The sequence below is a fragment of the Lytechinus pictus genome, chromosome 4 (assembly GCF_037042905.1).
Source record: "Lytechinus pictus isolate F3 Inbred chromosome 4, Lp3.0, whole genome shotgun sequence".
In the NCBI taxonomy this organism is placed as follows: Eukaryota; Metazoa; Echinodermata; class Echinoidea; order Temnopleuroida; family Toxopneustidae; genus Lytechinus; species Lytechinus pictus.
Genome location: NC_087248.1, coordinates 6634653 through 6649633, shown reverse-complemented (window position 1 = coordinate 6649633; position 14981 = coordinate 6634653). Strand labels below are relative to the sequence as shown.

At 35.8% G+C, this 14981-nt stretch overlaps 1 protein-coding gene across 1 annotated transcript in view; it reads right to left on the bottom strand.

The window, feature by feature from the left end:
- The window catches only part of LOC129259113 (rho GTPase-activating protein 20-like), a 28702-nt gene extending 15124 nt beyond the window's left edge, over window positions 1-13578 (bottom strand). The window contains exons 1-2 of the mRNA XM_054897386.2: window positions 12886-13578; window positions 5367-5467 (exon numbers count right to left, since the gene is read on the bottom strand). Of these exons, the coding sequence (XP_054753361.2) occupies window positions 5367-5467; window positions 12886-12936 (152 nt within the window). The 5' untranslated portion in view covers window positions 12937-13578. The remainder of the gene's footprint in view (window positions 1-5366; window positions 5468-12885) is intronic.
- Window positions 13579-14981: the final 1403 nt, after the last annotated feature.

Below are 14981 nucleotides of genomic sequence, written 5' to 3'. Positions count from 1 at the left end.
GCCATAACACAAAAAGTGGTGGTAAAAAAAATGAAAGGGAAAGAGTAGGCCTATACTTTACAGCTTTGAAAATAAATAGTCAACTTGAGGACCTTTTTTTTAACTTTCAGAGTTCAAGCATAAGTAAAATGTGGTATGGGTTGCAATTTCCCATTTATCATAAGTCAAAATCAACCAACAAAACATAATATGGATGCTACATTGACCAAAAGAACACATATGGCAGGCCCAATGGTTATGAAAAACATCTTTGCTGGTCCTTTATCATTTGATATAAATTTAGTTGACAATAAACTGAATAAAGGTGTCCTACATTTACATGTACATTGCAATGTTGACAAAATTTACCACCATCACTTCCTCTTTGAAATGTGATATTTTTTGTGTGCTCTCAACAACTTGTATCACGGCAGGTGCCAAGTGCTATCCCATCATGCATAGCAGCATGTCTGACGGGCACCACACCGATAACCCAGCATGCCTGGAAATATTTTTATGGACTCCCTATCAATTTGAGCGATTTCTCCAACACCTTAGCAGCATAAATATTTCATGACTTGGAAAAGAAGTTCAAATTTCAGATTTCTTTTATGATTTCAAACAACCATAACAGGAAGTATCCAACTGATACCTGAATAAACTTGAAAAAGGTTAGTCACTTGGGCCTACACATTGGAATAAAAAACAGGGCCTATATGCACAAGTTTTACTGTTTTTGAAATGGGTTTCACCAAATGAAAGCAACTTCAAACAGGGGCCATATATATAATATTTTTTGTTTAGATAACTAAATAACATGTCGGAAGTACATGTATTCACCTTCGATGTCTCTTGATATAATCCTTGGACATGGTGAACAATCTATGTCCAGCAAGCACAGACAATAATCAATTCATTTTAATTACAAGGGCACCCTCTGTGGTGAGATGTGATGAGGATCGCATGATACACAATCCCATTGGTCACATGGCTTTGAAAATAAGCTGCAATGATACACTCATTAGCCACTTGCACTTGAGACTTGTAACTTTATATGACGGCGATCGGTGTCGCACAAGACATTGCTATTGTTAGGTACCATAAACTCAGATCCCTTCGACCATCTTCCACTCAAGCTCTGATCACATAATATTTTCACAAAATATGGAGTGGAATTAATAATGATGCATAAGCACTCCAGTTGTAGCTGTTTATCCTTGTTTTCAAGTATGACTCTCCACAAGAACCTCTAAATATGCATATTCTGTAGGTAAACACAGAACTGGTATTCCAAACTTCCCCATCAACAGTCACAAGAGTCTAATGACGTAAATTTCTTATGGTGCAGTCCAAAATTATTCTTTAATTTGTTTATAAATAAAGGAGTCTTTTGGTGAGTTTTCAGAAGACCTGCAGGTGCACAGTGACAAAACACATTTCCTGCTTATAAATACACTGCAAACCTAAATGCATGAATCCACCAAACTGCAATGACAGATTTTTCCTTTTTACACTGACTTGGTAAAATATAAAAATCACATTTACAGGGTTTTTTTCTGTACAGTTCCGACAATAACGCACACCGTTCTTCTCGCCCGATTACCCTTCATTTATCTCTTGTTTCTCTCTCTCTCCCTCTCTTCCCTATTTTGTTTTGTATTCTTCTATAGTATTCATGACATCACTATTCCGCTCCATCAATCATGGGTTTTATTCTGCCCATACACACAGTCAGGCCGATTTCAAAAGCAGCAGGTAAAGAAAACGGGAGAAAGAAGTTATTTTCTACCATCGTTGTATTGACAGTTCCTGGCAACATTCTGCACTGTCACGATGATAGCAAGAGGTGACAGCAGTGACACACATCACAACAGCATTCCAAACAAATCAGTGAAAGATCAAATTAATTCATAACTGGATACATGCCAGTATTGGTTGCCATGCCAATTGATGATCTTACCATCGTTATTCAAAGTGGTAGTGCTTACATTGAAAGGGACGAGCAATGCTTATGAAAACCTGCATGTTCCAATTGAACAACCTTTAGACCTATTATTTTCAAAAACCTGATAAAGATATATCAGGAATCTTCAACACAAAAAAGAAGATTATAATAGCAAAATTAAATCCATTCATCGTAGTATTCACATTTCAATTCTGAAATGTTTTCTTAAGAACAGGCCTATAATTATGAGCATAATCGGATTAAGTCATGCTTATTATTAAAGCTGTTCACTAACGCTGTCAAAGCATTTCAGGATCATTTGTTCACAAGATAATAATGAAGTAATCCATCTTTATTTCATATGGTAATACAGCCATTCTGGGCCACAAGATCAGTCGGGCCTACATGGAATTGAGTTGATCAAGTAGAACGTGCGACAATAGCAACTTTTAAAACAGATCTGAAATGAAAGATATGTAGGTCATCTCATAGACATCTGTCATAGAGAGTGGCTCAGATACAATAACCAAAATAGACAAAATTCATATTTGTCCCAGTTTTCCTTATCTTTGTGACAAAATTGTGACAGTTCACGTGAAAGTTCGTGCTCAAGGGTGATCGGTAGGAAAGAAATACACTAAGATGACCCAAACGATAATTGCACAAAATATTGCAGTTGGAAACGCGATACCCTGAATTTTGATATTTCATATTCCTTCTCATCTACAGAGGAATGCTTGTTTATTACTTTCCTATCACTCACTGATACAAGATGCACAGCATGAAGCGTATTGCTTGAAGGGGTAAAGGTAGGCTCAAACCACCAGTGGCATCCCTCATTAAAACAACTTCTGTCAACAAATTTCTATCACTTTCTATTATACTTCGAGCAAAATCTCTGATATCTCTATACTTCAAATGCCGCCTTGATAATACTGTACCAATTCAATTAAAGGGATTGTCCGGTCCGAAAGTATTTATAGCTTCATAAATAGAGTAGAATTCACTGAGCAAAATGCCGAAATTTCATCAAAATCGGATAAGAAATAATAAAGTTATCGAAGTCTTAAGTTTAGCAATATTTTGTGAAAACAGTCGTCATGAATATTCATTAGGTGGGCTGATGATGTCCCATCCCCACTTGTTCTTTTGTATTTCATTATATGAAATTAGGTTTATTTAAATTTTTTCCTCCAAGAACTAGAAAAATTGGATTGACAACTGATTTAGTGCATTAGATATTTATTGCTGCAACATATTTCATTATAAGGGAGACATATTATTCACACAAGTATGAAATAATGAAAAAATTATGATTTTATGACATAACATAAAAAAAAACGGAAAGTGAAAATGTGACATCATTAGCCCACCTAATGAATATTCATGACGACTGTTTTCACAAAATATTGCTAAACTTAAGACTTCGATAACTTTATTATTTCTTATCCGATTTTGATGAAATTTTCGGCATTTTGCTCAGTGAATTCTACTCTATGTATTAAGATATAAATATTTTCAGCCCGGATCATCCCTTTAAGGGTACAATCATTGCATTAAACAGTTTGTAAGCACAGAATTCAAGTAATACTGATATTAGTCTTGATAACATATTAACAAAGGCACCAGAGCTATCTTGAACTTAAAAACAAAGGAAATAGATGAATCATCTATTTGATTTTTGAGTTTATTTTATCCAAACAAAAACCCAAGAACAATGCCTAAAAGTACAAGACACCTTCATGTTTACATATTCAAACAGAAACATTCTTTAATATCTGAAGAAGTTAATATCAAATCCCAATAACAAAGTATGACAAAGAGTACCCTCAGGCTGTACCAGTATTAAAGCCTTTCATCAAGTTCATGTAATTTGTTTTATACATTTTTTTGTTCTGTACTCTTCAAAACCCTGCACAAATATCCTGTGGTTGTTTTTCTACAATTTTTGTTTTCTTATATTCAGACGCTGCCTGATCGTGTTAAGACGACGCGGATTATTGTGTGACTTTGCTCGGCTCTGCCACGGTCATGACTGCGGCACAAACTTGCAACATTCTTGTGGTTGAATGGGAAAAATTTGAACAGAAAAGGAGCCATTCTTTGAAGGGGGTATATTGAGGATCCTGTTATGTAGTTTCCAAGGGGCTTTGGGCTGGCATACTAGTACACCTTTTCAGCGATACTCAATGGAATATAAAAACATGTTTTTGAAAAACATGTACTTGTAAAAATTATTAGAATAAGAATTTTGCTGTCAGAGGGAATATTTGAAATAGTGTGGATTAGGAATACACTACATAGGAGAAGATAGCAAATACTATCACACTGAAAGGCAGATATTGAGCACAATAGCGATTATTATTCTCATCAAAACCCATTCCCAGGTACCAAAGTGGAATGTTTTTTGCTTTTATTTGAATTTTTGTTTATGTTTTTCACCTCTATGAAAGAGACAGAGGGTTGAAAGAGAGGGTAATGGCTTTTCAAAGGCCTCACGAGTCCCACATTTTAAAAATAGTATCTTCTAGCTTTCATTGTCTAGATCAAGGCCTCGATAGGAGTGGTAAACATATGACCAACATCTATTTCCATAATTACCACAATCAATTGAAATCAGAAATGCATCTTTTTTTTTCTTCACCTGCAAGTTACTTTATATCATCCATGATCACATTAAATGCATACAATTATGCTTCTAAACTGTGATAATGGGGTTGTAGCTTGAACTAAAGATTTAACAATCTTTCAAAACCCCTAGTTTCAGGCCAGAAATGTCACTAAATTGCACACAATATTGAAGTGTCAACTTGTATACATGCACTGTAGGCCCTATTTAAAGCTTGCTACCTCGTCCCTGGGTAAAACAACAGACTATGAACATCTGAAAATGAACACCAGGGAAAGATAAATAGCAAATAATCTTGTTTATCTATATTGATCCCTAACCCCTGCAGGCACGCAATCATCAATAATCATACATAACTCTATTTGAAGAGTAGCTCTTTAGCACTAACCAGCCGCCTTGGATGGCAAATAGAGTTATCAGGGAGTCTTGATTATGAGGAACTACATGACAATCTGCACGATTTAACTCTACTACACTGTTTGTTGTGGTCCCATATTATTATCTATACATAAGGTTTTTTTTATGACAGGGAATTATATGCAATCATTTTCACATTCTGTCAAGATGGTCTTCTTAGGAAATTTCTTTCTATGTAAAGATATTTCTGTCAATTTTAAAGAACCTGAAATAATATGATAAAGAAAGAAATAATGGGGGCCGCTAAAAGGGGGGGGGGGAGGCGGGGGACAATGATCATTAACTTGAGGGGTCGGATAAGAATATGACCTAGAGTATAACCCCCCTCTCTTAAAAAAAGTTGTAGAAGATAAATTAGTCTATAGAAATATAAGAATCTACTGATATGCAAATTACCTCTTATCCTGTATTGTCTTGAGTTTTGATGAGGTGGTCAATGCACTCTTGATGACCGTTACAGGGGCTGACCGCCGCCTCGTAGACAAGGCCTTGAATTTCTGTAGATATAAAATATAATAGGAAAGAAAATTAAATACGTGATATATCAAATCAGGATTTACAAATTGATGTATGACGCATGAAAGAAAAATGATTTCAAAGGACAAACATTAAGGGATCGTTATTATCTAGATACACATTCACATTCAAAGAAGAACCAAATGGCAAAACGTATCCAAACATTATACAAAAGGAAATGTCCTTGATAAGTATGTTATAATGTGAACATGATCTAGTAGGAATCACTATTATGATATTCCCTCATTCTAAGTCAACATTTATAAAAGATATGATACAACAGCAGAACATCAACCCACATAATCAGTCATTGGAAAAAATGACTCTGCTCTATCAATGAATTGTTAAAAAAGACTTTTCAGAGGTAACAATTATTTTCACAATATGTTGTAGATTTTGACAGCACTATGCCCTTGCCAACTTTCTTCAAGAAATATTCATCTTAGCTGATAATAAGACTGAAGATCTTTATTGATGTACTTTGATCTAATACCTTTAAAGAGCTTGTATTTTAAACAAATATATCATTCCACGCCACATACTGTGCAATAACACCCAACATGAAGGGCAAAATCCTAGAATATCTTTGTTGTAAAAATCATTCTCAAGTTCACACTTCAACTATATTCAGACGAATAGTATCATTTATACAAAGGAAAGAGAAAACAATGTCTCTCATATCAAAGTCTTACAATGTTGAAATTTTTACTATTCAGGTTAAAATACATATCAGGTTATAATGGCAACAAATGTAGGCCTTTAATACATGAACTTGATGCTCCAGATAGCAGAGAAAAGTAAACAATATTCATAAATGTGTTACTTCAGTACAATATGACAGCTATGAATTATTCTGGCGATTCAAGAAAATATGATTACAATGCAGCTCACCCAGATATGTACAAACTGCTCTAACATTCTCAATGAATTTGAAGGGCTACCAAATGCAATGACTTTGACTGAGATTCTTATTCAGATTATACCAAAATGTTTGTGCGTTGACAGCTTTCTGAAAGAAAGCGTGGCGAATCCATTGAACTCCGTTAAAAGTAAACCATATGCTCCGAGAGATGCAACAATTCTGAGTAGGCATGAAATATTCAACAGCTCTATATAGCTTACAAGGACAACAAATGATCAACTTAAATGAAATTTCAAAATATGGGTATTTTGCTCCGACCTAAAAATGGAAAAATATACCAGCATATCATGAGAGAAAATAACCGCCAAATCCACGACGAATAGTCAGCTGAGTGATATGTGCATTATTTTCAACCCTGAAATTGACTTGCGAAATGGAGTATTGCTTCCGAGGGTAGCATGCATCCGGTATATTTTATTTCCACATCGAATCTGTCTTCACACAGTGCCTCTTCAAAATATCAGATTTCTCATATGATCCTCTAGCTATCTAGTTGAATTCAATTTCATGACATTGCCGTTTTTAGTCATAACCGGGGGTGGATACCAAAGATAGAAGAAAATTAATGAGGCCAATGGGGTAGGTTTGATTATGTGTAGAGAGCCTTATTTGCCACACTTGGAGTCCCCCCCACAAAAAATGAATGAATTAATTAAAATTATAAGTTAGAAATGCAGAAATGTTTCATCTTGGGGCCACGAGCCCATTTTGTAAAAATTGTAATTAATATCTGCCGTATGAGGTACAATTATGAGTTACAATGAGCTCCTACATGAGTGGAAAGTCACTATCAGAAGAGTGAAGAGTATATGAGGAATCCTACTGAAATATTAACTTAGACTAGGAGGGTTGGCTTGATGATGGGGGACGCGCTGAATAAGGCAAGAGGAATGAAGGGTTCTTTTGCTGAGGATGTGAGGAAAATCTGCTCAACCCTTACGACAGGGACAAACCAGATTAAAATTTGTAGATTTACCTTATTACATTTCCTTAAAGCTAAATGAACGTAGTTGCAGTAAAACACTGATTTCGTGAGAAAGTCTGTAAAACTAAGGTAAAGTATTGATATATCATCGTGGATCTAGATCTGGTACAGTTACAAAAACTGAACTTTGTGAAATCATAATATCTAGCTAAAAAACGATCACACTAAAGATCGCCAACACAGATAGGCACACGTGGGACAGTGTATTATAATTGCTGGAATAACGACCCGACGGAAGTGACCAAATCCGCGCTTATTTTGCTTATTTCTCAGCAATTACACAATTTCTTCCAGAATCCTTTGGCACATATTTTTTATTCATACAAACAGTCACTTTGGTGATCATTATATTAAATTCTGTAAAAAGTCATTTTGAGATCGTTCCCACAGCTGGAATTTATCTTTAAATCAATCCCAAGCCATGGAGTTTTCTACAATGTTCCACAACTATGTGATTAAGTTTTTCCGCAATGATGTGATGGGGAATTTCGCTCTCGGTCTTGCCCAATGTTGCCCTGGCCATGGATCACGCCCAGACTGGTAAGGATACCGCCAAAACATAATATACCTACCGTACCTTCATGGTAATATCAAATATCAGACCATGGTATTTTACAACGTTGGTAATATCCATAACTTATATGCAGGTAGGAATGAGCCGTTGAAATTATATTCTTAAGCCTATCAATGGCACATTAACGACCAGGAAAGAACTAACTATGTAGGGTTCATTACACACTGTTATTTCGCAAGAGAATCACTGATTGGAATGCGCTTCAACGTAATGAGCTCCATGCATCCGTTAAAATGAACGAAAAATATTATTGAAAAATTGTATTCTGTAATTGAAAATAATAATGGCTCAAATACTTACACACAAGCTAAAACCTACACTGTTTTCCTATGAATGTTTGTGGATGGCTTTTTCTTACTATCCTGAAATTAAAATATTTAATTGATTTCGTAAAATATGCATGAAAGCTTTATGGAACACGATCCTGGTTGGCATCGAAAAGGTGTTAACTCAGTGGAATATTGAAATCATGAAGTTTAAGTTCTGAATTGAGCAATAAATATACTCACATGTAGATGCCTTCTCCTATTGATGTACCATTCAATGTTACCATCTTCCATCTTGAGATGTTAATTTAAAATCCACAAAAAATTAATAAAATCATGAATAGAATATGCTCTATTCACCGACAGAGAGAAATAAAAGACTCTCCGACGTAATGCTCAAACGCAAATGACATTTAAAGTGTCATAATAACAGTGCGGAACGCTCCCTCCTACCTTTGCCTCATATGGCAAACTTCAAAGTCCAAGTTTTACGCATAAATCAGTTATCTCTTGGCAGATGGTTTATCAGCTGATTAATGAAGTGGATTTAGTGAGACTTGATAGTGACCACAAAGATGATCGCTTTACCTGATATAGAAATTCCATCACCTAAGGTGGTTTCAAACCGCCTCGATCACAAGAATCCCCGTTAAATTACGAGAACTTTTTTAGGCTGAAAAATACCCATTAATTATTCCTGCATTCACACCGCCCTGAAACATACCCTTCGGGATAAGTTCCTGAAGTTACGAGCATGCGCACTATGGTCTGATAAGCAGCAAGGCGCGAAATTCAAAATCACTAGCCCAGCAGCAACCCATGCACGGCGCCGCACCCAACGACACGCTGGGCTAAAAGTTCCCGTAATTTGCTTTCAGACCGCCAAAATACCCACGACCTTGGAAAAAATCCCCGCGAAAGTTCTCGTAATTTCGCCAAGTACCTACTATTTATCGGGTATTTTCTTTCGGGGATATTACGCGTAATTTGCTTTCAGACCGCCAAAATACCTGGTATTTTCTGATCGGGGTAAATTTCCCGATCAGAGAATACCTGGAACTGGCGAACTTCGAGGCGGTCTGAAACCACCTCTAGTTATTCATTCTTGTCTAGTAATCATACCATGTACATCATAAATGATAAACAATGAGTAATACTTTGAATTCCATTCTTATTTCTAAGAAGGAAGGGTGTAAAATCTTCAAGTGCTGTTATTCTTTGACCAACCAACTACTTCATTGAAAAAGAGTGAAAAATGACTATTAAGTACTATTAAGTTTTATCTCAATCATTTTGTCATTATCATTATCTAAAGTAATTATGTATTTTAAAATACATTCATTATCGGTGTAATTTAATATCAACCTTATAAAACGAATTCTAGTTGCTAGATTGTGAATAAGACATAAAAGAAAGAGTATAGAATAAAAATTGTATTGCCTGGGGGGCAACATAATTGTGTAATACGAATATCAATCTAAATCTGAAATATGTTAATATCCTTATGGCCAATGACCTTGACACTGGAATAGCAAGACTTCTGAAAGTCGCCCCAACTTGCGGTATCATAATTATCCTCATGATATTTGCTTTAAAATGGACTTGGTTAGAAGCTTTGCGGTTGAATAATGGGTGGGCTCGGTAACTCCTTTGCATCATAACTGTTTACATTCACTGGGATTTCATTGATACACAAACCAAACATGTTACTTCAAGAAAGAGATAATTTACAAATCGGTTATCTTAATCCTCACTTGGGATGGGTGATTGTGACAAGGATAGCTGTTACTTTAAACTGGACCTACAGATGCACTATCTATTGCACTTTCGGATGATAACATCACAGTCTCGATATAGCACCGCTACAACTAAAACAGAATGATATGCAGCAAAGGGTCGGCCACTCAACGTCTCAAGACACCAAATTTGCATTGCCATGTATGGTAACAAATAGTGACAATATCCCAACTCCCTGCTATAATTACGCTTCCTCATTGACCATATTACATAAAGCACCATTGAGAAAAAACAACTTGCATATTAGTTATCAAGATATAAATATACAGTTTTATACACTAAGACTAATACTGGTACTATTTCCAAAAATACACACAAATGGTTATGAAACCATTCAAAATATGTATCGCACTATCAATTTCTAATAAGAAAATCACGACTGAAGGCCTGACTCTCTCATATAATCTAAAAAAAGGATATTTTTCTCTTGAAGAGATCACATTTCATGGCTATTTGAAATATATCCACATAATATAAATAAAATAATTTGGACAATGTAGTATATACCAGTATATAAAATCAATACATAATTTTGGAAAATAACTTAAATAAGTTATTGAGAAGGCCTGCATCGATCTATAACCAAATCTCTCAACCTTGTACACCCACCTATTAAAAGCTCAGTAATTCTATCCTATTTACAAAATCTTGCCTGATTGAGAAAGGAATCTCTTTACTTCAACCTTGTGCCGCATTCTGTGTACTTCCATTGGGAACATTTACTTCAAATGTGTCAGTTATTCTTATGAATACTTACAATCCTCTATGATCCATAATTTTCCTTGAAGAACATTTATCTTTCGTAAATAATGTAGATAAAATGGGACCAGTCCAACGACCCCCATGTGGTTTATGCACACATATCACCAGAGCATGAGTTATATTTATATTATGTAACTGATTAAAAAGGGGAGGACATGAGTATTGCTTTCTATTCATACCATCACGGCTCAGCTGCGGAGGAAAAAAGAAAAGTGTCAATACTGCACTGTTTGAAGAACTTTTCATGACAAAGAAGTTGTCCTTGGTTTATTTCCTATTCTAGTCTCCATCTTTTCAATAGAACTCAGTCAAGCCGAGATTAAACAAGATTTAAAACTCTGCTCATCAAAGAGAAACTGCATGTAGAGAGGAGATTCTCTATTTCTTGTCACTTTTCACATGCCAATGCAATAACCAATGGAGTGAATAGATTTTCAATCAAGGCGGCAGAGGCAAAGTGGACTATAGAGAAGGCGATCAAAATATAAAGAATGGAATGAAATAAATGATTCATAGAAAGATAAAGGAAGAATACAAGAAGAATGTGATGATGAATATGAAAGAGAAAGTTGAAAGAAGACTCACACTCCACTCAACTGGTAATAACAAATGTCCAAATTTCAAAGCACAATGGAAATAAATCAAATGCTATGCAAATCTTCAAGTGTACAAATATCTTCAGTTTGTGAGTTTTTCAGCATATTTAACAGATGTAATATTTGAGCAAATTATGAAGTATGTAAAAAAAGAAGACAGATAATGTCATCAACTCATCATAAAGAGATACTGTGATCTGTACAAGAACAATGAATCCAATCACCAAGACCACAATTACATAAATCATGTTGTGAGTAACAAATCAAGATGTCTCCAGCACATAAGCTCAAATTCAATGCAATTTGACATTTGAATGCAATGCAAGGGGTGAATAACTTCATAAAAACAAGTCCAACAATAATTATTGTTAATCATCCAATCTTAGACACCATAACTGGTCCAATATTAAATGCTTGTTTTGTATAAAGCCTTGAGTAATTTTTGTCCATTAATGACGGAAGCCATACATGATTCACCTGAAATATAGTAGAGTATAAAGTAAAAATAGCAAGTTGTGCAAACCTGTACAAAATAGACGTAAGCCTGGACCATTAATTGAAAAAAATATGATAAAGCATGGACTATCATTATATTCTACTTTTATACAATTCTATGATAAATCCATTTATTATGATGTAAATCTGACCATATAAGCAATACCCCACACACATCACTTTCACTTATCACTGCAAATCCTCCTCTAGCAATATGAGGTCACAATAGAGCAACAATAGGAGCATCGTTGCTGTGGTTTTGAAGTCTGTGCACCAGATTTCTATGGTTCAGACCATATTTGCTCTCAACACAGTCGACAATGCAATCAGCGCTTTGAAGTGCCAAGAATGTCAAAAAGTGGAAATGAAAAAGTTGTAAAAGTGGTCAAGCTGTGTAAATCCGGAAGATGGCCTGATTTCGAACAACAGACGCTATTCAGAATCGTCAGAATTGAAACATTGAAAGAAATTGGGGCAGTTAGTATTCAGATTCATGTTTTGGGAGATAACACACACCCACATTACAAATGATAACTGAAGTACCTTCCCGCTTTATTTCACTCATTTTTTCCTCCTTCCTTTTTTTCTCTCCTTCTCATACTCTAAATAGATGTTTAGGACCTACATGTATGGCCTATTCCAAAAGCCCTAAACTGCAAATTGCAGACAAGTCACAAAAATGAAGAGGTCTATCGAAACTGAAACAAAAAATAATAACATTATATTTATAGCATATTCTCTTATTTTCAAATTTGAACTTATTATAAAAGCCCATTTCTTAATCCATATGCCTAAAGCAAGTCTTTTCAGAATGACAAAATGTAAGTAGGTCAAAGGGCTTCTTCATTATTTAATCAAACAGCTTTTTCTTGGCAATTATATGACAGAGGTTTGTAGATTTGATGTGTATACACAGTGGTGCAATCTGCTTGAACAAGGTCTATGCTGTGTATTCAGTAGTAATAAAACATTCCAAAGAACAGAAATACCGGACAGACTTACCCATTGCCTTGCAAGGGAGCCGGGCATTGAGCGGCTTTTAGCTAATGGCATGATGGATACAGTCAGAAAGTTCGTAAGTGAAAAGTATTATCAAGACACCTGCATGGGCTTCACATTTATCAGTTTAATGAATGATCTATGCTGATGTATAAACATGATGAAACGTTGATAAGTGAGACCAAGAACATTCCTAAGAGTTGACTGGAGTAATAAGTTACGCTGGCTATGAGTACATCTCTGGCAAACACCTTCCTGTTGGCCAAAGTCATGTATGTCAGTCATCCATATCAGAAACAATTGCAATATAAATTATGAACAACATCCAAGTGTAGGTAATTGTTTACATGTATGTTTCTTCTTGTTCTTGTAAACTTATACAAGTGTAATACATCCAAAAATTAAGAATAAACTCCTTGAAAGTTCACAAGCAGATTCCAAACTGAAATTTTCCAAACAAATTATTGGCCAGTCAAGATCACTTCTGGCAATTACACTCAAAGACAATGCAGACTTCCTAATTGTTTTATCAACCCATGTCTGCCGCTACATGATGTTCAAACAATATCTAGTGAGATCTGGGAGCTGCGACTGACCGTTGGTCAAGGGAAGCCATCCATCTACTACCAGCATTATCATGCTCCTACGTCAGGCCGGCTTGGAGGTCTGGACATTGAATAAACTCCAAAGAAAAGCAAGCTACTTTCACTGGTTGCTCAGGGGGATTAGCTCTTGGAGTCGCCGATTTGAACGAAGGTATACAATCACGGCTGATATGACAGGATTTGGAGGGGTTTGATTACTGACTTGCGAAAAGAGACGATGTGATTGGTGAGAATAGAGAGGGGTGGGGTGCAAGGAGGGGGAGGGATCATTCAGATAAGTACATAGGTGAGAGAAGAGGGGGGGGGGGGTAAAAAGAAAGACTTAGCTGAGGTGGGACACACAAATAGGAGGGGTATTGGTGAGGGTTAACTGGGTAACTCACTGACATTTGTGATACGACTGTAGACAGTGCATGCCGAAGCTACCAGCAACTTGTCCATGATAGAGACTTTCACATCAGGTGCAAATATGCATGATTAAACGTGAGATTCCTGAACAGAACCTCAAGATCTGATGCTTTAATCAAGATTAAATCTCTATTCAGAAACCCATGAGGATTATCTTTAACAACTGAATGCACAAAGTTTTTAGTGCTTTAACTTAAAATCACTGAAAGGAGGCTAATACTAATAGTGAAATTAGAAAACTGGTATCACTCTCACACTTTCATGCATGAACAGATGAAAATAATGGCTCTAAACCCACCAGCTAGATCACGATCTCACAAATGTCATTTCAAATCATGCTCTAAGAAATGAGTGTGAATAGGCCATTATTACCCTGCATATTCTGGTATTAGGTACCTCGGATGTTTTGACACCCCTGGTAAAACGATGGGCGGTATGGATTGCATGATATATCACAACTTCACAAGGTATCTTGACCTAGCTTTCAATGTCTAGATGGCTTTTAAGTGTGCCATGGATAGAATCACATTTCCCAACTGGGAGAATCGTCCATTAATCTCTCTTTCATATGTGTTCAGATATCAATTCATTTGGAGGACTGTCATCAATGGCAGATGATGTCAAAACAAAAATTTGGAGTTCCGAGTATTGCGTTTCACAGAAGAAAACAAAAATACTGTTTTCTTCAGTTTAGAAAATCCATAAAAAAATTAACAGGGTATAATCATCAGGAAAGAAAAAAGACAAGCAAATAGCATGCACTTTTGATCTTTACTAACCATTAATTACTCTTTCTTCCTCCAATAACACCTCTCCACCCCCCCCCCAACATAAAATCTTCATGGTTTCTATTACTATTCATACTGTTATGAAACCAAATCCCACGATTAATGATACCATGCATGGAACATGATCACATTCTGTTTTCAAACAATTTTGGAACCTGTTACCCAAAGATCACAAAGATTAAACCATTTTACCCCTGTTTGAGTGCCAGCGTAAATACGGGTGAGCTGACGGTACCGGTGTCAAGTTTGAAGTCTTGTCACCATGATACCTGCCCAGGTCATGGGCCAAGAGGGTAAC